Source organism: Vitis vinifera, mitochondrion (assembly GCF_030704535.1).
Source record: "Vitis vinifera mitochondrion, complete genome".
Lineage (NCBI taxonomy): Eukaryota > Viridiplantae > Streptophyta > Magnoliopsida > Vitales > Vitaceae > Vitis > Vitis vinifera.
Window position 1 is genome coordinate 644,013 of NC_012119.1, and position 24,666 is coordinate 668,678.

A 24,666-nucleotide genomic window follows, 5' to 3' on the forward strand; every position below is an offset into this window, starting at 1 on the left:
TAGGAGACTGGATGCCGAAGCTTTATAATATAATAATAATGTCGAATAGAAGACCATGGAAGTAATGATAAGAGAAAAGATCACATAGCGTGCAATTGAAAGAAGGGCTTAAGACAAGATTGTGCTAAATCAACTATCGAATAGAACCTTCGTCCGGTTCACCGGTCGGTAAGCGAACTTCAAGATTTGAATAATTTGCTTTTCTCGTCCACAAATAAGAGTTAATTAACCTAGTGAAGCCTAGAAGGATTCTCTTGAGTCATTGTATATGAATAAAGAAATAAGTAGTTTAAATAGTACGAAAACCCCCGGCCCGGATGAGTTCGGCATAGCTCATACATTAAGCAAGTTTTAGGAAGATTGCCATGTGCTCATAGATCGTCATTACTCGGTGACGGATCTCCGATCTTTTATCGGAAAGGCTCCGGGCGCTACTGTCTCTATTTCTGTTACCCATGTTCACATTGGTGCTTCTTCCGACTCAGCCTCTGTCCCGACCTCCGGGTCTCGGTCTCCAAGAAGCGGAGGGCTAAGCCACGGGAACTTGAAGTGCTTTAACAAGATCCAATGGTGCTGGTTCACTAGCGTCATCAGCTGGCTCTGCAACTTTCACTTCCAACCGGATACCCAGCAATAGTCTATACCGCCTCTTCTTCCTCTTCCGCTGCAGTGGGATCAAAAAGGGATTTCGATCTCGATGTGCTGCTAGCGCTAGAGTTAGGAAGACAAGGAGTTAGTTTACAACGTCGAAGTCTGAAAGCAGAAGGCGTGGGCTACTATATGATCGTACACGACTAAAGCTAGCTCATCCATCCAGTCGTTTCACTCGAGCCCCTTTATTAGTAAGGTTGTCTTTAGAGCGCCTACCTCACTGGCTTCCTTACTACTAAAAGTGAAAAGGACCTGATAGTGCCTATTGCCTTAATGCCTATAAACTGGGATCCTTGAAATCACTCTTTATCAACTGAAGACCAATAAGCACAAGAATGCAAGTAAACCCTACCACCGATACTAGACTAACGGGTCGACTCACAGCTTCCCCTTTACCACATATGCTCTCCATACCCAAGCCTGAGAGCACGCCATCTCTTCTAAGATGACTGCCCTCAGGTACTTGACCGAACAAGGTAAACTCCGCAACTCACAGTAGATTGAATGAGTGGTTCGCTGTACCACTGATATTGCCTTAACAGCTACTTGTGTGGAGCTTCTCGGCTCATCACCTCTGCGTTATCGAACTAAGCCTTTTCCACCGTAGTGAGATAACCCCATGTAAAAACATACCTTCGCACGAACTATTCATCGAATCGGACCTAGCAGAGACAGGGACTCGATCGGGATTCCTCAAGTCTTGCATTCCGTACCTTGGGAAGGATAACGAAAAAGACCTCGCTCCTCGTACGTGCCTTTGTATGATACCGAAAGGGGCCTGATGTAGTGGGATATCTCGTTGTTGTATTCTTGCACTTGTACCTGTTTATTAATTGGACTAATTAGATAGTTAATACGATGTACAAGCTAGTACAATACCAAAACCAAAGTGTGGAATACGCCATGGAGCTCTCGTTCTCTTGTACCAAGTCTTGCGATGTCCTAATAGAGGGAAGGCTTCCAGGAAGGGTTCTAATACTTGTCTCTCGCTTAATGCCTTGGATAGCAGTACTATAAATGCACCTTCTTCTTGTTTGTTAAAAAGACCTTCTCGAGAGACCTGGATGTTCCCAAGTTGTTGTTAAAGAATCTTTAAGGGCTTTGAAGAAGCTTGGATGTCTCCCATGGTTCCTTCAAGGACTTCTAAAGCAAGGGAACACTTATCAAGGATCTTAAAGCACGAGAAGACAGCCATCAAGGTCAAGCGGGCAGACTTACGTTATCTCTCTTTTTGATTACAGTAGGCCGATGCCCCAAAACACGGGGTTTTATCAAATTTTCCGACATAAAAGTGCCAAAAAAGGGGACTTAATGAGGGGGGGTCCGACCGCCCATTGAAAGCATACCCCTTGATACTCCACATGTGGCAAAACAAGGCTTTTTCGAGGTTTCTCTTTGAAATGATCAATTTTGGACCTTCGGAAACACAACTTTTCATCTCCCCCTTATAAAGGCCAAAAGTAGGCATTTCGTGCTCTCCCTCTGAAATTTACACTTTTCCGACCCCGAAATCTCAACTTTCGCATCTCCATATGTGGAAAAAGTAGGCATTTTATGGTCTCTCTTTGGAATTGCCATTTTCGGACCCCCGGAAACACATCTTTGATGCTCCTTTAACCCATCGTAGTGGCAATAGGAATCTAGAGATGTGCCGTAGGGGAGATTCTACTCTTGGATTGTACCTTCGATAGAAGAGGAAAAAGAAGGCTTCTTCGTGTTCTCTCTTTGAATTCGACCTGCCAGGCCTTCCAAAGGTGCACTTTTCTATCCTTCCAACCTAACCCATCGAAAGCATCAATCGGAATCTAGAAATGGACCGTGGGAGAGGTTCTATTCTCGGCATTGTACCATCGATAGGAGAGAGGCAAAATGTTATCTGTCCCTTAATGCTGTATACTCTCTTCTCTCTTTCTTAAGACTTTAGATAAGCCTAAGGGCAAGATAAAGACATAGGAAAGGAAGGAAGAGACGGAGAAAGCCAAAAACGTTATCTGTCCCTTAAGATGTTATGCGCGGCTGAAGGTCTTACGAGATGTTCTCTGCCTCTGGTCATGGTCATGTCCCCTAAGATTTGTTATGCGCTGCTGAAGGTCTTATGAGAGGATTCTCTGCCTAAGGTCCTGGCCATATACCAGATGGTTTGTTATGCGCGGCTGAAGGTCTTATGAGCTCTGTGCTCTGCCTAGGTCTCGACCATGTACCTAAAATGTTATGCATGGCTGAAGGTCTTATGAGGTGTGGATTCTTTGTCTCTGCCTCTGGTCTTGGTCATATAGGAAAGGAAGAAGGGAAAGCTCGGGAATACAGCCTTAGAGTTGGGCAAGCAATCGAGAAGCAAGGTCGCCTCGGACAAATCGTAGATATCGCAGTTCTTGGAATACTTGAAGGTTAATCTTGGAAGTGCACGATAAGCATACCGTTTTATAAGTATACAGCGTGTGCACTCGGCCACGAAGACAAGAGCGGGCGGCGGCAGAGGTAGCAGCATCTAAGCCAGTATCTGGGCCAGTTGGCTTCCATCGAGTTTCCATAAAACAAGGTTGTTCCTTGCTAGTAACTCTTTCTTTTTGAAGTGAGTGAGCTACAGCCCTCGTGTCCGTTATGTTTTGTATTGGCATTCCGGGTCTGGAGTCTAGTATTGATTCCAATATATACTAGTTTATTCCTTCCCCTATATTCCTTCTATTTGTATGAATACTATAATAGGCTTTGGCTCTTTCTCTCTCTAACAAGACCTAGCCCAGGCAAGAAGATAAGGATAAAGGATTCTTGATCAAATGCTCTTTTATTTGAAGTCAGTTCCTTGGGAGGAAATCTCCTTCCCCGGTTTGAGATCCAGTTGAAGTAGTGGCATTCCCTGTACCCGTAACAGTGGATAATATTGTAAGTTGCGTTCCAGTCAATTCGAGTTCTGTTTCCAAGGGCAAATGCTATCTCTGAGTCTGTTACAGCGAGTGAGGCAGGAAAATGACCCCAACAGAAAGTGTTTGGGTAATTTAGAGCTACCTAGGTTGAAGGTGGCGACTCTTCTCTTGAGAGATGGGAAGGGACTACTTTCTATCGTACCCACGAGAATGGGAATTTGCCCTTCAAACAAGCCTTCAGAGATGGGAAGAAGCCTCCTTCTACGCCTTTTCCTTAAGCGCGAGTTCTGCTTTAACTGGATTCTAGAAAGGCAGTTCTTTGACCCGGAAGTCAATAGGAGCTGCTATAGAATCCGAATCTGGCTTTGCTGCTTTCTCTCTGGCTTATGGTGGTACCTTGACTTCTTTTCTTCCTCTCCTGCTGCCCATGAACCTCCAGCCTCTTCTGCTCTTTCAAGTTCCAGTGCTGGCGGAAGAACCTCGCTCCTGTACTCGGATCTAAGTGATCTAGCATCGAGTGGATCTAATGAGGCAAGAGAAGCAGTCGAAGGCGACTAGATTCTTCAAACCATTAAGCGGGACAAAGACCCGGGCGGGCTCTACTCTAGTAGTGGAAACCATGAATCCAATTCCTCTATAGCTCTCCCATCCACCAACCTCTCTCCTCTTCCCAATATCCAGCCAGCGCTGCTAAGCAACCTCGAACGGAACCATCTTTCTCTCTATCTCTCGGAAATAGCTACCAAAGAAGGAAGATGATGCACCAGTGGGTTCTCAATCGAATGAAATAACGTATCTAAAGGCCCACTTAATGGATCCAACGAAGAGCTATCAACAGCGAAGGAACCTCCACCAAGCTCTCAACTAATCGGGATCGACTTAACCAGATAAGCTTTCCTATGCTTAAGAGCCTACTTCTCTAAGTCCATATCTTCCGGCATCACCATTCCCATTCTCTTCCTTTCAAAGCAATTCTTTGATAGCTGGGAGACCCACTTGTTATGACGTATCTAATAGGCAGCCTGAACCCACGAATGTAGGTGAATAACCATCAGCTTTCCTTCAACTTCAACCTGTACCCGCCCGTAAATACCTGGCCAATTGCTTCACTTCCAGTCCCAGGTAACCTCCTTTCTCCGGCAGCAACTACCCGACTCTTCGATGCCTCCCTCGAAGTCAAAACTCTCCTCTCCAGTGGCTAGGGCCAGAAGCCTCCTTTCCTTCAACTAATTCAAGCGATTCAGTCAGTAGGAAAGTCATCTCACTGAACATTGGATTATATACAACCTCGTGAACATTACAACCAGAGTATACATTTACATTTCCACTTTATATTTCTCCCCGAACGCACAAGAAAAGGTAGAAGTGCGCTTCCTAAAGTTAGAGTGAGGAAGGGATCTTAGCCATCGGTGACCTTCATCTCAAAGCATCGCGACAGAGAATTAATAAGCGAGCGGATACCAGCTACATCGCTTCCAATAATGAGTATGTCATCGACATAAAGGAGAAGAACAATAATGCCCGAAGTAGAGCATTGAACTCATCCTGCATGGATGCGCGCCATTCTGGTACCTTCGAAGCCTGAGAGAAGCAGGTCAAAGAAGCATCGGATTGAAGAGCAAGAAAGCGGGGAGTGGCGGAGAAGACCTTCGGTTTCCCATCCCTCGACCGAGTAATCATATGATGACGTGACACGGTGGCAGAAGATGATGGTGGCGGTGTAGTCATGTCAAGTACACCTAGAACCTTGATCAAAGGCCAATGGAGGACCATCAGAGCCAGAGGGAGCAACCTCAGTCGCAGTAACAGCAGGCTGGTCGAAGATCAGGAGTGGCGCATCAACAGAAGCAGAAGAGGGCGACGAGACGTCACAAGAGAAAGGCTCAGACGAGCAAGGAGCAACGCGGCTGCACTGGAGAACTGGTAGGTGATAGAGATGGGGGAGTGAGATGAGTATCAACTCTCTCTCGCGCCTTTCTTCAGCTTGTTCCTGTTCGTCTATTCGGGACGGGGCAGGCAGCCCACATACATGAAGAGAAGAAGAGAGGGGGGGTTCCTTGATATTAAGGTGTCAAAGCGGTCGAAGAAGGCCACAAGTGGAAGCAACCGATGCTTTGGTCATTCAGTTGACTCCTTGCTGCCAGTCCGTGCTTGCTGTCATGCTGGCAAAAGCAGGGGTTTCGGCCGGTTTTACCTACTATTGGATTTGAACCAATGACTCTCGCCGTATGAAAGCGATACTCTAACCGCTGAGTCAAGTAGGTAAAGCTGAGTCAAGTCAGAAAAAAGAGACCCCTATAAGAGAAAGCCGCGCAACCAGAGTTCCCCTTACTATATAAGGGGGGGCGGAGCGCTAAGAAAGAGAAAGCGTTATCACTATACGAAATGAAGCAGCGGCTAGCACGCTAAGATCAACCACTTGGAGAACGCGGAGCCTTTCTTTCTCGGTCGTCTGTCTTAATAGTTGTGGATTCCGATTCATGCGGTCGTTCTCTGCTGCATTGGTGTTTTCCCTCCCCACTCTCCACCATAACAAAATGTTTCAACTATATCTCAGGAGTAGTCAAAGGAAGTACGGCGGGTCCGAGTAGGAAAAAATTCACTAAGAAGTAGGGCATACAACAATGGATCAATTCATTCAACAAGATCCGTTCGGATCGAACCAGGATGAATGGGATTGGTCTGACCTCTCGCTCGGATGTAAGACTCCCGCCGCCTGATCTACGACCACCCATGCCACGTTTCGTGAACAGCTATGCCCGAGAATGAATGAATTGTGATATAACGCCGAATAAGCCACTGCTCTATTCCCGACTCGAAATCCATAAAGGACTTTAAGGGAGAACTGCTCTCTCTATCTCAGCAGCTTTCCCTACTACCGGCACAAGAGGGACTTTTTCTCTAAAGCCTACTTCCTCTCTCTGATCTCAAAACCCATTTTGTCTCGGTACTGGAAGCCGCAGCTGACCTGGCCTATCTTTCTGATCCGCTAGTACCGAATTGTTCAGACTTAGGGCCTGCCGAGCGTACGAAAAGGGGAATCTTTCTCTGAACTGCCTACTCTCTTCCCTCAACTGCGCATTCAATAGCAGTTTTTATACTATTACTGCTCGTACAAAAACAATGCCTTGAGGAATCTGTGCATCGAGACTTACATATGAGACTAGTGAAATAAGTTACTTGCCCTAGTGCTACTCCCTGGCTTCCTTCCTCCACAGAAGACTTGCTAGAATAGCTTGTGTCACTTCCTTGCATGGACAGCTACCACCTCTTCTCTTGACTTTCCTTCGCTTCGGGTAGACTAAGAGCTCTTTCTTTAGTCTCTATCCTATCCCCTCCTTCTACTAGCCGACTAGGAGTTAGAAAGCCTGACTTCAACTACCGCTTACAGGGCACTAAGATTGACTGCTTTTCTCCTCTAGCCACAGACATGCTTGACTACCACAGACAGGAGACCGCCATTACTACTTGAACTATCAAGCCAATTAGTAACACAGGCTCGGTGGCTCTGGCTCCTTGTCCGGCTGGGAAGGTTCTTTTCTATACACCAATCGGCCTACTGGCTCGGGAGGAAGCACTCACAAGTACTGCACTGATAGGACTGCCTGGACAGCTAAAGGATGAACTCGAAAGTTTCCCACAAAAAAGATAAGATAGAGCTAATTCTGTATTTCCCTCAAAAACGATTTTCTACATCAAGAGAAGGTGGTTTAAAGAAAGAATAATGCCAGCCGATGAGACTGACCGCTGGGACAGATCTTATTTGAAAGAAAGTTAGCAACCGTTGGCTTGCAGGACCGAGACCGTGCTACTGGACTGGCTGTTTTAGTAGGTTGGCTACTCTCTGCGCTCCCAGCTGCTATGGGAAGAAAGCAAGGACTGATTCTACTGCTCCTTCACCCAGGGAACGAATGGGGCTTCGCTACCTAAAGAGATAGTTTAGAGTTCTTGCTTCCTGCCTTAAAAGCAGATTTAAAGAGACAAGATCCGATTCCTTCAGCCTATTCATTCACAGCGGATGAAGTAATAACATTGTACAATTCTAACTTCAAACCTTTTTGCTTCCTCCCTAACAGGCCAGAGCGAATGCGGAGGAGAAAAGACGCTGGGTTCTACCACTTAGTAAGTAAGAAGTCCATAGTAGCGGTCCATACAGACAATAGGGGCTAGGTGAGCTCCTCCAATTGCATTTCGTCTTTATAGCGCTAAGCATATCATATTGCCTGGGATAACGAGCATAAGAGCTAAAGGGCTATTATCGTATCAGCCCTCCTATAGGTTATGCTAGTTTTTTCCCCTTTCTTTGTTAATCCTTTGTTTAATAAAGTGCTTTTTTACTATATTTTACCATATAGAGTAGTTGCTGTTTTCTTTCTTCAAGATAGATCCCCTTCCCAGTGATACAGTTAGACTTTCTAGTGGTGTAAGCAAGTGCTCCATTGTGTAATGGTCTAAGGGCCTTGAAGTTCTAATCTTACTATATCCTCTTACTATATCCTATAAAAAGGTCTAAGGTGTGACTTCTTCCAATAGTGGGAGGGCTCACAGTAATCCCGGGTATACGGGTATAGCAGTAATAGGACTTTAACCTTTTTTATAGGATAAAGGATAAGGCAAGTCATTTTTGAAAGCAAGAGGGCGATACGAGGTAAGAGTTTGCAGGCCAATTCCCTAAATATAAAGTGATTCAATAAAAACAAGCACAATCCTGTGGTAGGGATTTTCATTTTAGTCAAGCTAGCCAGTCCAAAGGAGTCAAGCAAGGAGTCTTTAATGAAAGAAAATGGGCAAGTAAGAGAGGGATTCTCTCCAAAAAGGCTCTAAGATTATAGGTCAAACAAAAAGAGGTCATAGGGCAAATGAAATCTATCCAGTGAAAAAGCCAACCCTAAAAGAATCTCGTCTCCCCGCCAATCCTAGTTCTTCGCCCTGTTAAGCTATCTCTTGCAGCTACAGTTGAAGTTTCTTTCGATGGGGCCAGTTCCAGGAAAGTGTAAGTTCTAAGGCCTTCCAGGAAGAGTGGGGGTTTTTTATAGTGAAAGTGTTTTAATAAGTAGCATAAAAGGGATCCCTTTACAAAAAGTCCTAAGGGGCCAGCAAACGGCGAGATAGACATAATTAGGATAGCAGATTTTTGGTTCTAGGTCAATCAAAAGCAGGTTCTAGAGCGAGCTAAGGTCTTCTCCTCCAATCGAAGTGATAAAGCCAGTTCCTTGTCAAGTCAGTTAAAGAAGTCAAATCCATCCTTTTCTTTCTCTTTCCTGAGAAAGAAAACAAGGAAAGCAAGAAGGCCGGTTATAGCGAGGGAAGATGAAAACAGTTTAAAGGTTGTGCTGTCTTAAATAATAGCAGTACCCCGGTAAAGTTCTGTCTTCAAATGTCTTAGATTCCTGTCCTTAAGTGAAAGTCGAGCGGTAACCTTTAGACTGAAATTCCAGGTTTGCTGCGATGAATGAATATACGAACACGAACCTAATGCTTGCCGAAGAATAGATCTCCAGTCTTAAGCTCTATCATTAAAGCACAACCGTAAAATGCAATTGTTGCTTTCTTCCAGGACAGGAATGGGATCACAAGAATGCCGTAAGGGAGTTGCAGTCTATGCTGTGTGGGACGGAGGAGTTGCAGTCATAAAAGATCTTCTGTCTTATACCTTTAAGTAAGTCGATAAGACAATTAAAGTCCTTTCAGTCCTTTCATGGAGGAACCGAAAATACCAAGCTCGCTGAAGAAGGAACTCTCGCGTTCAATATAAAAATCCTTTTCGAAGTGACACTGGAGGGGCCTGAACATGTAAGTTCCCCACCAGTTAAGATACATGGGCCGGCCGAGTTTAGTCAGAAAGGAAAGCTCGATTCAAGGAAAATACACACGAGCAATGACATTAGAAGGCTTCGAACGACAGACGGAATACGGAGGGCGTACGGAGATGATTCCGGGGGTTAATTCCCTGCAGGGCTATTACACATTCCCGAAGGAAGATTCAGAGCTAGCACATCTGGCAGACAAAGAAAAAGCAGTCCTGGCTTGGTAAGCAGGTTAAAAGGCTAACCTGATATGACTACTTAGACTGCTTACACTATTTATAAAGCGTAGAACACTAAAGGTTGGTCGTAGATCAGTTCTCTTGTCAAGAAAAGCAGACGTGGATTCGGGTGCTGATGGAGATGCGTATTGTCAGAATGCACCTTTTCTTTCGGTAAAGTTTTGATTGTTCAGACTTAGGGCCTGCCGAGTAAGAAAGAAAGAGATCACATTAGTCTCTGCCTTATAGAAGATCTAAGACGGATTCCATTCAGGCAAGCGCTGCTATCGAATCTAGCTATCCGGAAGTGAAATATTGAAGATACGATTGAAGATACGAATGAATAGGACAATAAAGAGAATAGGCGGAGAATGCCCTGATCTTCGGGAGCTGCCGGTCGTCTCTGCCCACTCTAAGACTCTATTAGGGCTGGCTTGAAAGAAGACTCACTTTATCACTTGAAGGAAATGGTTAACTCCATTCCCATTTGAATACCCTTAAAGTAACCCCATTTGAGCTATTTAAGGCTAGGAAAATTTCACCGATGCTTGCAAGTCAATTGCACTACTCTTCCTTGCCATTCGGATCTGACCCACTTTAAGACTGGCTGGCTTTAACTAGAACTGGAACTGTCGCTTAATCCGTCCCGTTTCGAGACAGAAAAGAAAGGGGATGTACGCAATCAAATAATGTATAGGGCACGACTGACAGGACTGTAAACGAGAACTTTTATTATACCCGCAGGTTTGATCACATTTATTTCTTTAATTCCTGTACTGATACAAATAGCAATAATACCAATCAATTCTCTTAGGTGTTTTCTTGTTGTAATTCCTTCACAGTACATAAAGTACAGAAGATCTTATATGCCTGTCGATCATTTCATGAAAACAGATAAGTGCATTTCCACCTGATAAACTTTTCTAGACTATCGCTCTAGTTGAAGATAGGTTTTATTGGCTATCCTTCCTTCAAGACTTTTGCCTGCGGTCAAAACATATCCTTTCCTTCGGCGCCAGTCTTTCCTGGCTTACCTTAGCCCCGCTTTCATGTGGTGAATCGGTATTCAGTTTCTGTGATCATTAGACGAGATTATCGTTCTGAACCAAAAGTGAGGAAATCCGCTCTTGCCAGACTAGCTTTCCGTGGAGTCAAAGTCAAGTAGCCCTCGATGGACCTACTCCTAAGTTGTGAAATCAAATCTCCCAAGCCTGGTCCTATCTTTCCATTCCTTCTCTGGTTCGGGTGCAGGCTCAACTCCACGGAAATCTTCACTTACAGGTTGACCTAGAAGTCAAAGTTCTGATCTCGTCCCAGTCCATTGACTGAAATTAAGAAGATCATTCGTGCCCGATGGTCTATCATATAAGTCTTTTGCAAAATGCCGTTAACCTATTTAGCTCTTTATTATCAAACATCCTTTAGCTGTCCAGGCAGTCCTATCATTGCAGTACTTGTCCTAGTCCCGAGCCTCTATTTGAGATGACAGGGATGATGTCTCGAATTGACTACTTTAAGGTAGTGCACATGGTTTCAGTACGTGAAGGATTCGGTGCAAAAGCGCTGCTGTCCTAAATGGATTCGGTGTTTGTCAACACAGAGTTCCCGACTCCGAGTTAAATCGGTAAGCTCCAGGGATAAGCTACTTTGATAGAGGGTGATCGTAGATCAGCAGGAGAAAGAGACTTTTTTTCAATCTATCGGGGTTGGAGCTTTCCTTAGGGAAATGAGTGTACAACATTCTGATTTTGCCCTAATCCTTTTATAGCTATAGCCATTTTTAAAGTAGACAATCCCAGCTTGGAAAGTGGTTGAGTGATCAACTTGCAGAGCCGATTTGAGGATCGGATCGGTGGGATGCCGTAGCTTTAAGATAAAGGGGAGAAAGGAGGCAGTCGGACAAGTAGGGAATGCTGGGGTGAACCAGAAAAGTTTGGGTAGAGCCGGATCGAAATGATAGATTCACTTCAGGAAGCCAAGAAGTCAGTCAGCATTCAGTTATAATGGTGTTTAAGACCAACTCCTTTTATAAGCTCTTCTGATAGGGCACAGGATATAGCCGAGTCTTTCTTGTTCTTCCTTTGTCACTTTATGGCTAATGACCTGTCGAGGACTCATCAGTCAAGCGGATAGCATTGCCTTTGATTCTTGCTACTGTTCTTACTCACTTGCTAACAGCGCTAGTCGCCTCTGACTCTCTGTGTATGAATAGGAAATGTCATTCTGTCCTTTCATCTCCTTATCCAGTACTGACGCCGCTCTACTTCAGTATCAAGGTTACCGCTCGACCTTCTCTCCTGCATAGGTATGGCGCATAGAAAGGATCCACTCTTGACCTTAATGAGAGTGACTACCCCGACTGACTCATATCTATCGTAAAAGGCCTCCCCGGTATCATGCGAAAGGGATCAGCTACTCCTTTAGCATTAGCTGGAAAGTAGAGACTTCTCGCAATCCGAAGCGAGAAAGCACTGGCGCAGATGGATGCACCATTTAGCCTTTGAATAGAACTAGTTGTGATGAACCAAGCACTGGAGGTGAATTCGACAGGGCCTGATCCTCTGTTTCTTTTCTATGTAATCTAATCTCTCTTTCAACCTCAACCGAGAAGCTGGTCGACGGTGATCCAATTGGAAAGCTAATGATGGAATTTCAAAGCCTAAGACAAATTTTAGAACTCGGTCCTAAAAAGGCCCATGCTAACATATACATATATCTCTTTTCCACCTAGGTCAAAGGGGTATGGCGCTATATATGCTACACCGAAGTATGCTCCTAGGTCTGCCTATGGCTCTGTATCTACCTCTGTACGCCGGTGCTTCTTTTGATAAGCTGCAGGATCAATGGCTTAAACTACTGCTTCTTCAACGCTTCTCCTGCGACTTGTTCTCCTTTCGTCCTTGCTCCTGCACGCACCTAAAGGTACAGTATCTAAACGTATTCGTGTAGCCAGGAGGAAAGCAAAGATGCCCCGTTCACTTTCATAGGAACTGAAATACTTTTTATAGGAATTAGAATAAGCAGTACTTTCTATCCTTCGGACCCTTGCTTTGGGGGATCTTTCTTCACTGCCCGAGAAGAGAAGATCATATGCAATGACATTTGAGGAATCCAAGGGCAACTACTGGCTCTAAGCCTATGCACATGAATCATAAGTGGGACCGTTTAGATTTCACTTAGGAAAGTAAGAAGAAGCTCGCCCTAATCAATAAGCAGGAGAGGAGGGGTCCTTCTTTTTTTGAATTGCAGAATCCTTTATATTAAGGCATGGAATGGAATCAATGATCTTCTTATCTTCTTTTTCTTGTCCTTTCAGTCGGAGTTAAGATAGAAGACCTTAAAGAAGAAAAAGATCATCCCGTAGGTCCACACTTCTCTCGCCTATGAGCTGGCTGCATTCCAGAATCAAGCTATTTAAGCAGGGAAGGCTGCGACCTAATTGTAATTTAGCTCTTAATCTCCGTCTAGTTTCCCCCCTAAGCCAGACCTCAGGTACGAGGTTTGAGCTCGACCGAATCTAAAGAAAGCTAAGGGGAAGGAGCGAAAGCAACTCTAATTTCAATCAATCTCTGACTTAGCCAGCCTATTACAGCCTTTCTAGAAGAAAAGAAGACAGATCGTCGAAGGCAATACACTCGAGCCTCAAAAGAAATCTCAGGCAGCCTATACTCAACTCCGGGAACTTGATGATTATGTGCACTCTTTTGTTTTCAAATCGTCCTTTTATCCGGCTGAACTCTTTCTTTTTAAAAACTGGTAGGTGCCCTCGTGGGATTGTCGATAAGCAAGACCTTGACTAGCTTATAAGGCTCTCTTTGAGCTACAAGCGATTTGAGAGCCTCTCCCTTTCCTACTCCCCCTTATCTCAACTAAAAATTCAACAAATTTTCGAAACAATTTATTCTTCTTGACAAGGAATGGGCTTCTACCTGGAAGAAGCACTGACTTCTTTGCGTAAAGAACCTAACCGAATGCTTCCGTCTGAAGTTAATAAAAAAAATTTCCCTCAGACCATTTCTCCTAGAATTTCGATGTCTTGTCTCTTTTTCAATAGGCCTTTCTATTCTCAACTCCGTACCTCTCCTTTCAGTCTACAAATCTTGACCTCGGAACGACCGCTTGCAATGTCTTCTTCCGTCGCTGCTTACTCTTTCTCTCGATCCTTTTCTTTCCTATTGGGATACCTTTCGATCTTGGCATGGCTCAGTGACGTTGGCAGGGATGTGTCACCATTTAAGTAGATATGCTTATTCTTGGCATCAATGCCATCTTCCTTTTCGATAGCAAGCATCCGATCAAGGGAGAGTTCAACTAGTTCTATTGGCTCTAATCTATCCCGCCTGAGCGAGGGCCTTAGCAACTGGCATCCTTTCCTTCGTGCTAACAGCCAAAGACCTATTTGTCCAATCCAAACCTCTAAGGCGCAAAGAAGCCCTTCTCTTACGAACATTGGAGCATCACTTACTCGAATCCCGAAAGACAGACTCCTTGAGCACTTGCAATTAGATATATTATTATCTTATATAAAATTATCTTATATTAAATAGGCTATTTGCGGGGAAAAGGGGCTTTAATGCCTTAACAAGCCCTTCTTGGCTAACTGCGGTTATTCCTCCAACAGCTTAGTCTGTGCATTCATGTCAACTCTCTTCTTATACTATTGGATTAACCCCATCAAGAGGACAGTCAGAAGGCTAGCTGCCCATTCCTAGTGTCAGTTTATTTAAGCCGGATATTCCCCTCTTTTGCACAAGCCCTTTTTGCTTGAAGCTCTAGCCCTTAATGCCCTATTAGCCCTTCTAGCCTTTCAAAATGGATTAGTACTAATTCGATGGATGCCATCTATGAATCCTTCCCTCCCTCCATCTGCTGCATGAACATCGACAGTGAAATCACTTAATGTAAGGTAGCGGATGAGGCGAAAGAGCAGCATTGCATCGGGAGATTGCCTCAAAGAAAGAAGGCCCAGCGACTGCACTCATCCTTTTTAGTTTAAAAAAGAATCCCTTACCCCCTATGGTCTAGGGTACTACGGGTGGGTTGGATATAATATAGGTGTTTGCTAGCAGATTTTTTTTTAATATCCCAAAGTATTCGAAGAAAAGAAGCCAGCCTGGCATAGCTAGAGTAGAGGGCCTTGGCCTTGCTCCGGTCAATTCAAAACTGTGTTTTTCGCTATACCTTCTGTCTATCAAAACGAGAGTTTCGGACACCTCATAGGGCCTTTCTTTAGTAGAGTAACAACATGAATGCTTATATGCTCCTGCGGTATCCAAGCACAACGAGATTCAGGAAGAGTACCTATTTAGGTGAATGCTACGGTAGCAGGTCGGGGCCTCGATCATAGCAGAGAGGTAGTCTTTCAAAAGGTTGATTGCTAATAACCGAAGGGCTTCATAGCTTAGTCCGTCCGCGCAGTGAGTGGGTCAATCTCCCTCCTATTAGCAGGAGTCATATCCTTTTGCTAGAAGAAGAGTATACGCGCCTTACGTGATAGAGGGCGGGGTTCGATTTAAGTAGCGCGTGAAGCGGAGGTGGGGGTGGCGACGTTGTTTTGCAAGAGGTGGTAGAGGCAAGTAAGGGCAACAGAGGTAGTTTCAGTTCCACCTATCACATGCAGCCGCTTTCCGAGTCAATTTCGAAAGCCACCAGTAGCAGCTACCCAGTGGAAGAACCAATTAATTAGTCACCGGTGAAGAAGGAAGAATGGACAAGTTTGTGTTTGCATTGATTTCCGAGACCTTAACAAGGCTTGCCCAAAAGATGACTTTTCACTGCCACACATTGAAATCTTCGTGGATAACAACGCTGGCTACGAGATGTTATCATTCATGGACGCTTTCTCCGGGTATAACCAGATTAAGCTCGCTAAAGAAGACCAAGAGAAGACATCATTCACTACACCCTGGGGAACCTACTGCTATGTTGTCATGCCATTCGGACTTAAAAATGCTGGAGCCTGTTAGCCATAATCTTCGTAATGAATTTATATAGTTGGTTGCATAGGGAGATTGGCCTGTAGTGTTCAGGTTTTGAGGGACATCAGATTGTATGATATTCCAGCAGTGGTTTATAGAAGTGAGCGTTGAAGCCATCCGGTCCGGGTGCCTTAACCAAAATTCATGGAACCTGAAAGGGAGCCTTCGTTCGAGGACCAGGCTCTGGGGCAGTCGAGCGAGATAAGTAAAGGATTTTGATCTTCTTTCGCAGGACGTTCGATTCAGTAATCTATAGCGGTGCCTAGCTTATTTGATAGATAATGCTTCTTCCTGGTTTCAACCCCTTCATTCGTACGCGATAAAGATAAATATAAAAAAATAGAAATAAGGGAAGGTCGCTCGAGGTATACCTCTTCACTTCAATGGCTCGATTTGGTTACTGGAAAAGGACGAGTTTAACAAAGAAATTGATTATGTGACAACGTACACCTTTCTCAAAAGCTCATCGTAAGAGATAGACAAAGACCGTTGATCTACTTTCGATCTAAAGCACCCAAGAATTCGACTCGCTTACTTTGATATGCTTCAAGCGTATATCAGCTTAAAGCTTGCATGTTTTAAGCATCTCGCTAGCCTTCCTTTCCTTCTCCTTCTGAGCCATCCTGGCTCTTTCTCGTGTCGTGTATAGTCCACATCCACTCTTACTTAGATCAAACTCTGATTTTTTCTTTCTCTACGAGACGCCGATGAATATTGAGATACGAAATTCTTGTGAATGGAAAGCGCATACATCGAGTGAAGACTCCAGAATAGGAAATGTGAGTCCCACTAACTAAAGGATTACTAAACGCAATCACCAGAACCATCTTATCTTCGAATGATTCATCCGGCCCAATGGCTTTGACTCAATTAAGTAAGAGGAGCTCCACTTTAGGTCTACCCCCTCTCTCATTCTATAATGGAGTCTTCCACTCCTTCTTCTTTTTCTTCTTTTGCAACCTCTTCAAAAAGCTTGGGTGCCTTCCCTTCTCTTCCCTTCTTTACCAAGATATGTAAGATACCTCCGTACCACACCAACTCCATGTGCAATAGCCGGTTTTATAGAAAGCAGGGCATAGATCAAGCTCCTTAGCGCTGAGGACTAGGCGATCTTTTCCATTTCTTTATTTTCTTTATCACTTGAGGTTGAGGGACAAATGAAAGACCGAAGCCTAGATCTTCAAATCCTTCTTCCACGGGCCAAAGTACGTCCAAGTCAGACTGGCCTTGATTGACTAGATAAATTCCTTTCTTCCTTTACCACATCTTCGGGAACCCCTAGATTGACATGAAGATCCCTACATTCATAAAGCTCGAAAGATATAAAGTGCAGTCTCCATACAAGTCGAGCTCGACCGAACCTAGGGTCAAGGGCCCCCTATCGGGGAAGCTACTACGTTCCGTACCCTTGCGCCCCTCAGAAGGTTTGCGAGAGAAAGACTTTTAACTAAAGTTACCGTGGAAGAATTGTGAGAAAGCTATTTTAGAAAGGTACTCTTGAGAAGCTCCTGGATCAGCCTCCAACTACCTGTACAGGAAGTCACCTCACAGGTTGGACTCTATCCCCTTGCCAGACGGAACTATAAGGTATTAGCCCCCAAGGTAGTCAAGACCACCAGACTTTGGCGCACCCGCTTCTTCTAATTTTCTAGTTCCATCACCGGTTCCAAGAAAGAGTGCTAATCTTGTAAGCCGAGGTGGAGAGATTAAATATGTTAAGGGTTAAACCAGCGCAGCGCTTGCATCAACTCATGGCATGCCAGTGTTTGAGAAGGTAGTCAGAGCACTCAAGGCTCCTTCTATATTTTATCCTCCTAGTTTAGATATTAGTGACTTAGCCTCACTACTCTCATATGCCTTAGCCGAAGCGAAGTAGATGCTTTCTGGGCATGAACTCCCAGCTATAAAAAAAAAAGTGAACCTTGCAGGAAAAGGTATAAATATGTCCCCCAAGCTTATAATATGTCTGCTCCTCGGTCAATAGCCCCGAACAGATCTGCCCTGGGGTAAGAAGCCGCAACAAGACCGAGTTCAAGAGTTGATGCTTTTTCGGATAGCTCAAAGGGTTCCAGACTCCGAGGCAAAAATCTGTCAGGCTTGCTTGGAAGGCTTTCTTGTTGAAAAGAGTTTGACTAGCTTCTTCTTCTTAGTGAATTGGAAGCACCGGAACTTCAAGGATTCCAGGAAAAGAGTCAGCCCCGAGTTATAAAATTAGTGACTTGAGCTCAGCGGTTGACGCACCAGAACTCTTACCAGGACCAGTGCCAGTAAGCCTTAGAGATCGTGTGTAACCCTTCCCTTCAACTATTCGTACTTCGGACGTGTAAAGCTCAAACCTTTCTTAGTACATGAGTGAAGCTAGACCATAGGACCCCCTTTCTACTCTTTTTCCTAGTAAATCCCCTAGAGAAAAGTTTGACTATCCCTTTGGCGCCTCAGAGGTAAGTAAAGGGTCCGACTCCATGTTCAGACTTGCTTGCCCCTTCTTCTGATAGCACTTCTCCTGTGGCACTTTCTCCTTAAAGAAGATATGTTGGAATTCCCACAAGACGTGGTGCGAGGTCTGAACCTGCCTAACTCTCATATGTCTTTAGCGCAACAAATAGGGATTTTGTCTTTGGACCGGAACGGAACTACTAGCCTGAAAGTCAAAGGGCACATCCGATGGTTCTGCCCTTGGTTCTAATATGTATGCTATGGACGCAGAGGTTTGAAGAGCCTGAAAAAGTGCAAGTGTCCCAGCCGCTTTTTTTTGGGGGCTTCTGCCCCAGCATCCTTACAGGATAACGTACAATGCTCGATGAACGATCTAACAAGAGAGCATATGAGATGAGAGGAAAGCGACTTCGTCCGAGGAATGGAAGGGGTAGCAGTAAGGGGATAAGCGATAAAGCATTGATGAGCTAAAGTACATCTTTTGATGTAAGTCGATTATCTCCTAAGAGAAGATCTTAGATGCATTTGAAGAAGTGAACGAAACGAGCGAGTGAAGCGTAGCGTAGCGCGTATAGAGCGTAATACTGGAAGCGAGTCAATAATACTAATGCCTTATAAGAACAATTATCGTAGGATGCGCCATTCCCTTACTTTATCGTGCCAGCCTTGCCAAATGCATAAAAAAGGTAATCTTTTCTCGCTGGTAGTTTTGTTACATTTCGTAAACCAGTATCTTTACTCTTAAGTGCTTCCATTCGCTCTAACGCTAAACGCTATACCTTAACCTTAAAGCAGTGCTTTTGAAAGCAATATATTAAGTAGGATATAGACCTTACCTATTTTGGTAAGCCCTTTTGTAAAGAGGAAAGCCTGAGTCTTTTAAGCTAGTTGAAGTTTGAGTATTACTAGCATCTGTTCCAGTTCTCTCTCTTCAATCCGGTAAGCCCATTGAATGGAGAAAGTTTACATGGTGGGCCAGGCTAGTTTACTTCGATGGTAGGAATCCGCGCAGTATCGGAAGCCATTTTTAGCCATTTACAGCAGCCCAGCCGAACGAATAGGATCCCTTTCAAGCTCTTTACCCAGAGGCGCCAGTCAAGCCAAGAAAGTTATTTTATCCAAGCTATAAAGATCCATCAATTCAGCAGACAAAGGCAAGCCCTCCACTTCTTTGTTAGTAGAGTCATTCTCGTCTTGTCCATATGATCTAACTCGTAATTGAATCCAAAAGTCTGCTGTTACAGCTAGTGAAGAGAGATTTCGAGTTTCAGTTTGAAGCCCAAAAAAGGCAGCTTATTTTTTAGCTCCTTTGTAGGACCACCCCTACCCTTGGTCATAATCCATTCAACGCAACGTGTTGAAGCTAGTGCTTCTGTCTTCTCGGCGAGTGAAGCTGCAGTGGTAATCCCTTGCAGTCTAAGCTAAGTCCCCTTTTCAGATGTATGGAATGCTATATATTTCCACGATGGTGGGGATAAGATTGGCTAACTATCTTTTTTTAATATATGGATTCACCTAGGAGTACTCCTTGTATTCACCGAGCCTGTCTCCCCAGGGCTCTCAACCCAACCCCTAAAGGGCAATAAAGGGCACTACTACTGCGGATTCACACGAGAACTCAATAGCTCTTTCAAATGGAGTGACCCCACCTGTAACTGGCTTTATCACAGGAATTTTCCTTTGCTCGAATGGATGGATAGCTTGAACTAGCTTTCGACCACTGGATCTTGTCTTTCATCTAAGCCTTGAAAGTCAGTTTAATTTAGTTTAAAAGAAGCTTAGGCCAACAGAATGAATAGAATAGTAGACATGCAGTCGTAAAGCCGCATCAGAGAAGGCATCGAATAGGACAAGGAACTGAAAAGAAAACAAAATGTTAATAGCAGGGCAGGGATAAAGATAGGCCTTTTCTTTTACGACCCTTTTTTGAACTGCTGCCATTAAGGCGACATCTAATGCCATCTCATAATAGCCAGAAGAAGCTGCACATAAGACAGAGTTTTATTTCCTGCCGATGTTACTAAGGAAGTCTTACAGGGACCCGTTGGGGGACGAAGCTTTTGATGACTTTTTATATGAGGATGAGCTTCAAGCTGTATTCCAACTTGGACAGGACCGTGATCGATGATTGCAATGATGAAGATCCGGACTATGGAGGGTCTCTTTTTTGGTTATTTTGAATATTATGTTCCCGATCTGGTCTTGCCTTTTATCTTTAAGGCAAGGACTGTGAAGATGTGGAACAGCAACCAGATAAGGACCCAGATCCCGTTAAGTCTGACAAGATTGTTTTTGAGAGAAGCCAAGTGAGAAAATGATCAAGCACCTCTCCATCACTGTGCACATGGACGGTTGCCCAATTTCAAGAGTGCTTGTGGATAAAGGTGCTGCCCTTAATGTGATGCCCATCACCCTGCTAAAGTATTGGGTAATAATGAGGAAGATGGTATACCAACAGATGTCTGGTTTCACAAGAGGAGAGGAGTGACTGAAAAAAAAAGGGGGATGCTTGCCTGTGGAGCTGACAGTTGGCCGAAATAAGGTCATGGCAATGGCACCCTTATCTTTTGGCATGAAGACAGAGTTAAAATCGTGTGGGTGTGGGCTTTTTCTTGTACTCACATGCAATCGAAGCATTTCTCTATTCATATCCTTTTAGTGAAGTTTATAGGCAAAAGAAAAAAATGCCGTCCAACAGGGATCTCGGAAAAGCTGGTCACTAAAGCTGCTCGGACGATGGACATAGTACCGTCTAGGCCGAAGTCAGCTTTGCATCAGTAAGGAAATCACCTTATAGATAATTACATTACATAAAGCCGATTCCGAAAAATGCAGCGGTTCAGGCCACCTTTGACAGAAAAAACCAGTACTTGGCTGAAGTAATGAAGTCCAACTCCCTACCAGAGTGTTTTGAGGCAGGTTGTGTGTGGTTGGTGGATGAATCTTCGGCCGAAGAAAGAAAAATGGAAGACTTGGAGGTGTCCCCAGAAAAGTTAGATGATGTGAAGGCAAATGTTCAGGATCCGCTACAGGATATTCACTTAGGTACGGCTGAATATCCACGGCCTGCTTATATTAGTGCTTTTCTTACTGGTTAAAATTATCCAGTTACTTAAAAAATTGGAAGATTGTTTTGCTTGGGACTATACTGAAATGCCAGGTTTGAGCCGTGAACTTGTTGAGCACCGGCTACCTCCTAAATAAGGGTTTAGGCCATTCAAGCAACCACCCTCCTCCCCTGACCAGAAAAGAGATCTGTCGTGAAGTCCGGCTTGAAGAACCGTCTTTCGCATTGTTGGAGAGTACGCTATCCCGGAACCTGAGACTGAAATTTATATCACGTTATCCGTTTACGCAGATTTCTTTCCAGCTAACATCTTTTTGTATTCGGTGAATGACCCGGCTACTTTATGTCATTAAAAGAATTGAGAAGTCTTCTTACGCCATTTAAAAAGAGGACACTGAGGGGAAGGTTGTACAGCTTTCTCCAACTTGCTTTATTAGCAGTGAAAGCTATTATTTATATTCACAAGCTGACCAGAAGCATATGGGAATACTCGTCCTTTTGGTTTATTGACGAGAATACCCTTCTCACAAAGAGGAAAGCTAAGGGGCTTATGTCTCTCTGCATGAAGATCATATACTTTAAAAGAAAAGACATCCTCCTTCTTTCCAATCGCTAGATATTCAGGCTGGGAAAAATTAGTGAACTTTTTAGAATATTCCCGACTGGATGATGCTGAGACGGATTCTCTGGAGCATCAAGCTCAACAGGCTGCCTAGATGTATATCGATCTTAAAAACAGACTTGGACTTGATAATCATTATTTGCCTTGTTCCAGTTCTATTTGTTTAACCTGAAACTGGTTTGGCATCAAAAGGAACTGCAAATGCCTGAAAGCTTTCTCCCACAAGATGAGCTTACCTTATGACTTAAAGATCTCAAATCGCAATGAAGGAAAATACCTATTTGCATAAAGGACTGTCACAGGATCTCCCCTGGCAAAAAAGGGAACTCAAATTGCCTGAAAATCAAATCACTACTACTCTCAAGCCGGACCCTTCGGCAATTGGACAGTAATTCGAAGTCCAGTACCGGCGAACAAGTAGTCCCATCCCACGCCTTACTCCTCGAATGCTTTGGGCATAGTTTATAAAAAGATTCATGCTAAGGACTAGCGCCCCTTGCTGCACTCTATAAAAGCAGACTGCCCCCCCTAATCCTATAAAGCTACAATACAGGTTTTTTCTTCTTTTTTTTTTTTGTGCAATAGATGCACACTATTGGGATTGGGATAGAAAATTGCATTGCCTTGATGTGCCTCTATTAGCTACATAGACCCAACGCTTCACTTAGCTATCTTAGATTCACCTATCTTACTCTTGGTGCTATCGTATAGTTGATCACGGCTGCTTAATAAGTCAATCCAATACCCGGAGTAGACAAACAATCTCCGACTCCGAGAAGAAGAAGAGTGAGCAGGGAAAAAAGCCTTGGTGATGTATCTACTTTCATCGAGTATGGTGTGAATTCTACCCACGTAGCGAGAGAATATATCAAATCATTAGCTCTGGTTCACCCTCTTTATGAAAAGTAATATGCTTTTTCGAGGAAGCACCGCCCAATAGAGCATAGCCCAAGAGAGGGATTGAATATCCTGTGTATAGATCGAAGCAGGCCTTACTTTATATTTAGAAAGACTCTTTCTTTCCTAGTTGTTGATTCCGCCCATTGGGCAATACAAGAATACGCTCTGGGACTGATTCATTTTATATTACCCGTCTTTTTTGACAAAAGGACAGTTATTTACCTTAAAAAGAGGCTGATTCAATACAATAGCATTGGACTAACTCGGAATTTAGTCAAGCAGTACTGATCCCCTGAGATACATTCCAAGGAAATGGGAATGGCACTCGCTATTGATGGATTGGTGCACTCACTCCCTTATTGGTATATAGATGCAAATACCAAGAATCCGCTTCCTTCAGTGCCACTTTTGGCTATGATACCTATAGCGGTGGAAGTTCGCTCATCAAAGAGCGCTATTCAGCTTTTTCAGAAAAAAGAGAATTAAAAACCCGATACCCTTTTCTTCTTAGAACGCAAGCTCTATTGTCACAATAAATGACAGGTGACTGGGCTAGGGCAGATGGGGAGGTGCTTTTTCATAGCGATCTTTCATATCCAAGCCCAAGAGACAGATCCATAGTTCAACAGTAGAAGTTGCGAATTGGTCTCAAATGCTTATAGAAACAAAAGGGATTTGGTCGAAACCAAGTACTAATTGGATTGTTGGGTTGGAACCGGCTGCTTCCAAAAAGAAGCCTGTCGTTGGCAAAGCGATCATCTATCTTTGGTTCCAGGTTTTCATCATCAAGTAAAAATGTTATATAAAAGGATTCTAAGAAGATCACTAACAGAAAATGCCGAGGGTCCTCTTCTTGTCTTGGTTCAAAGCGCCATAAAAAGAAAGAAGAAGCTAATGACTATTAGGGCACAGACCCAGACACTAAATTCGTTTAATGTAAAACGTATAGTATCATTTTAGCCCTTATATTCCTGATAGGGGGAAAGAGGATAAATCCACATAAGTTACTATACCGGCTGCGAGGATTTAATTGTAATCAATATAAGTTGATACAGCAACTGCGGGGGATCGCTTTCTTCAAGAGTCTATTTGCCAATCAGCCTCAAAAGGTAAATTTATAAATACAAATGTTAAGAATCTTTTTAATTTCAAGTTGCTGGAGCTTCAGCTTCACGTCGGAAAGGAAATCTAGGCCGAATCTTTAGAATTTGATTTTCCAGTCAGTCAGGGAATCGAGCCCCTCTATAGTTTTTTGTTGCCGAAAAGACTTCATTAGATAAGACTTTTTTGGAATCAATACCTAAACAAATATAAGGGCATCAGCCAGTTTTAAGTGAATGTTGTCGAACCAGCTATTGAGTTTGAGTTGAAAGCTGGGGCCCTTGGGCCCCATAAAAGTATTGTCACCAGCTAAGAAAGGAACTGCCTTAGTTTTTGTACGAGTAAGGGATATCATAGTAGCAGGAATATGCCCAGAATCTGATGCTCTAAGTCCCTGCTTTGGCAGCCCCTGTCCGAATCTAACAAGAGGTTGCATGTGTTAAGCCTTCTTAGGGATTATACCTCTCTAAGGGCCTACGACGAATAGGCTATTCTAGGGGGCATTACCGGTTAACTCTTTGAATCAGAGAAGGGGGAGATCTTTCTCTGTCTATTTTTGCATTAAAACAAGAGTTTCAGAGGGCTAAGATAAAAGCCCTATTCTTCGTTTTCGTTTCGATTGATAACCTCGGTCAAACTATGGATAAAAAAAAAAAAAAATAGGAGTAATTAACTGTGACACGTTCACTAAAAAAAAATCCTTTTATAGCAAAGCATTTATTAAGAAAAATTGCTATGCTTAACACAACGTGGGAAAAAGAAATAATAGTAACTTGGTCCCGGACATCTACCATTATACCCACAATGATCGGCCATACTATTGCTGTACATAATGGAAAGGAGCATTTTCCTATTTATATAACAGATCGTATGGTAGGCCACAAATTGGGAGAATTTTCATCTACTCTAAATTTCCGGGGACACGCAAAAAACGATAATAGATCTCGTCGTTAAAATAACGATACTTATCCTTCATTATTCATTAGTGGGAGGTGAACCTTATGACAAATATGTTAAGGAAC

General features: G+C 43.7%; 1 protein-coding gene, 1 non-coding gene and 1 pseudogene across 2 annotated transcripts, besides 3 other annotated features; 2 read left to right on the forward strand and 1 right to left on the reverse strand.

Moving 5' to 3' along the window:
- Positions 1–5,706: 5,706 nt before the first annotated feature.
- tRNA-Met (CAU) lies at positions 5,707–5,779 on the reverse strand. Its single transcript has one exon. It is a non-coding gene; the product is annotated as a tRNA-Met (tRNA).
- Positions 5,707–5,779: a sequence feature (horizontally transferred from chloroplast DNA).
- A 5,653-nt stretch (positions 5,780–11,432) lies between these two features.
- rpl2 (ribosomal protein L2) lies at positions 11,433–11,494 on the forward strand (annotated as a pseudogene).
- Positions 11,433–11,494: a sequence feature (horizontally transferred from chloroplast DNA).
- Positions 11,495–24,304: 12,810 nt separating this feature from the next.
- Positions 24,305–24,666: part of a sequence feature (horizontally transferred from chloroplast DNA) that runs on past the window's edge.
- On the forward strand, positions 24,320–24,598 carry rps19 (ribosomal protein S19). Its single transcript has one exon. It carries the CDS (start codon positions 24,320–24,322, stop codon positions 24,596–24,598), a length of 279 nt encoding a protein of 92 aa, YP_002608400.1.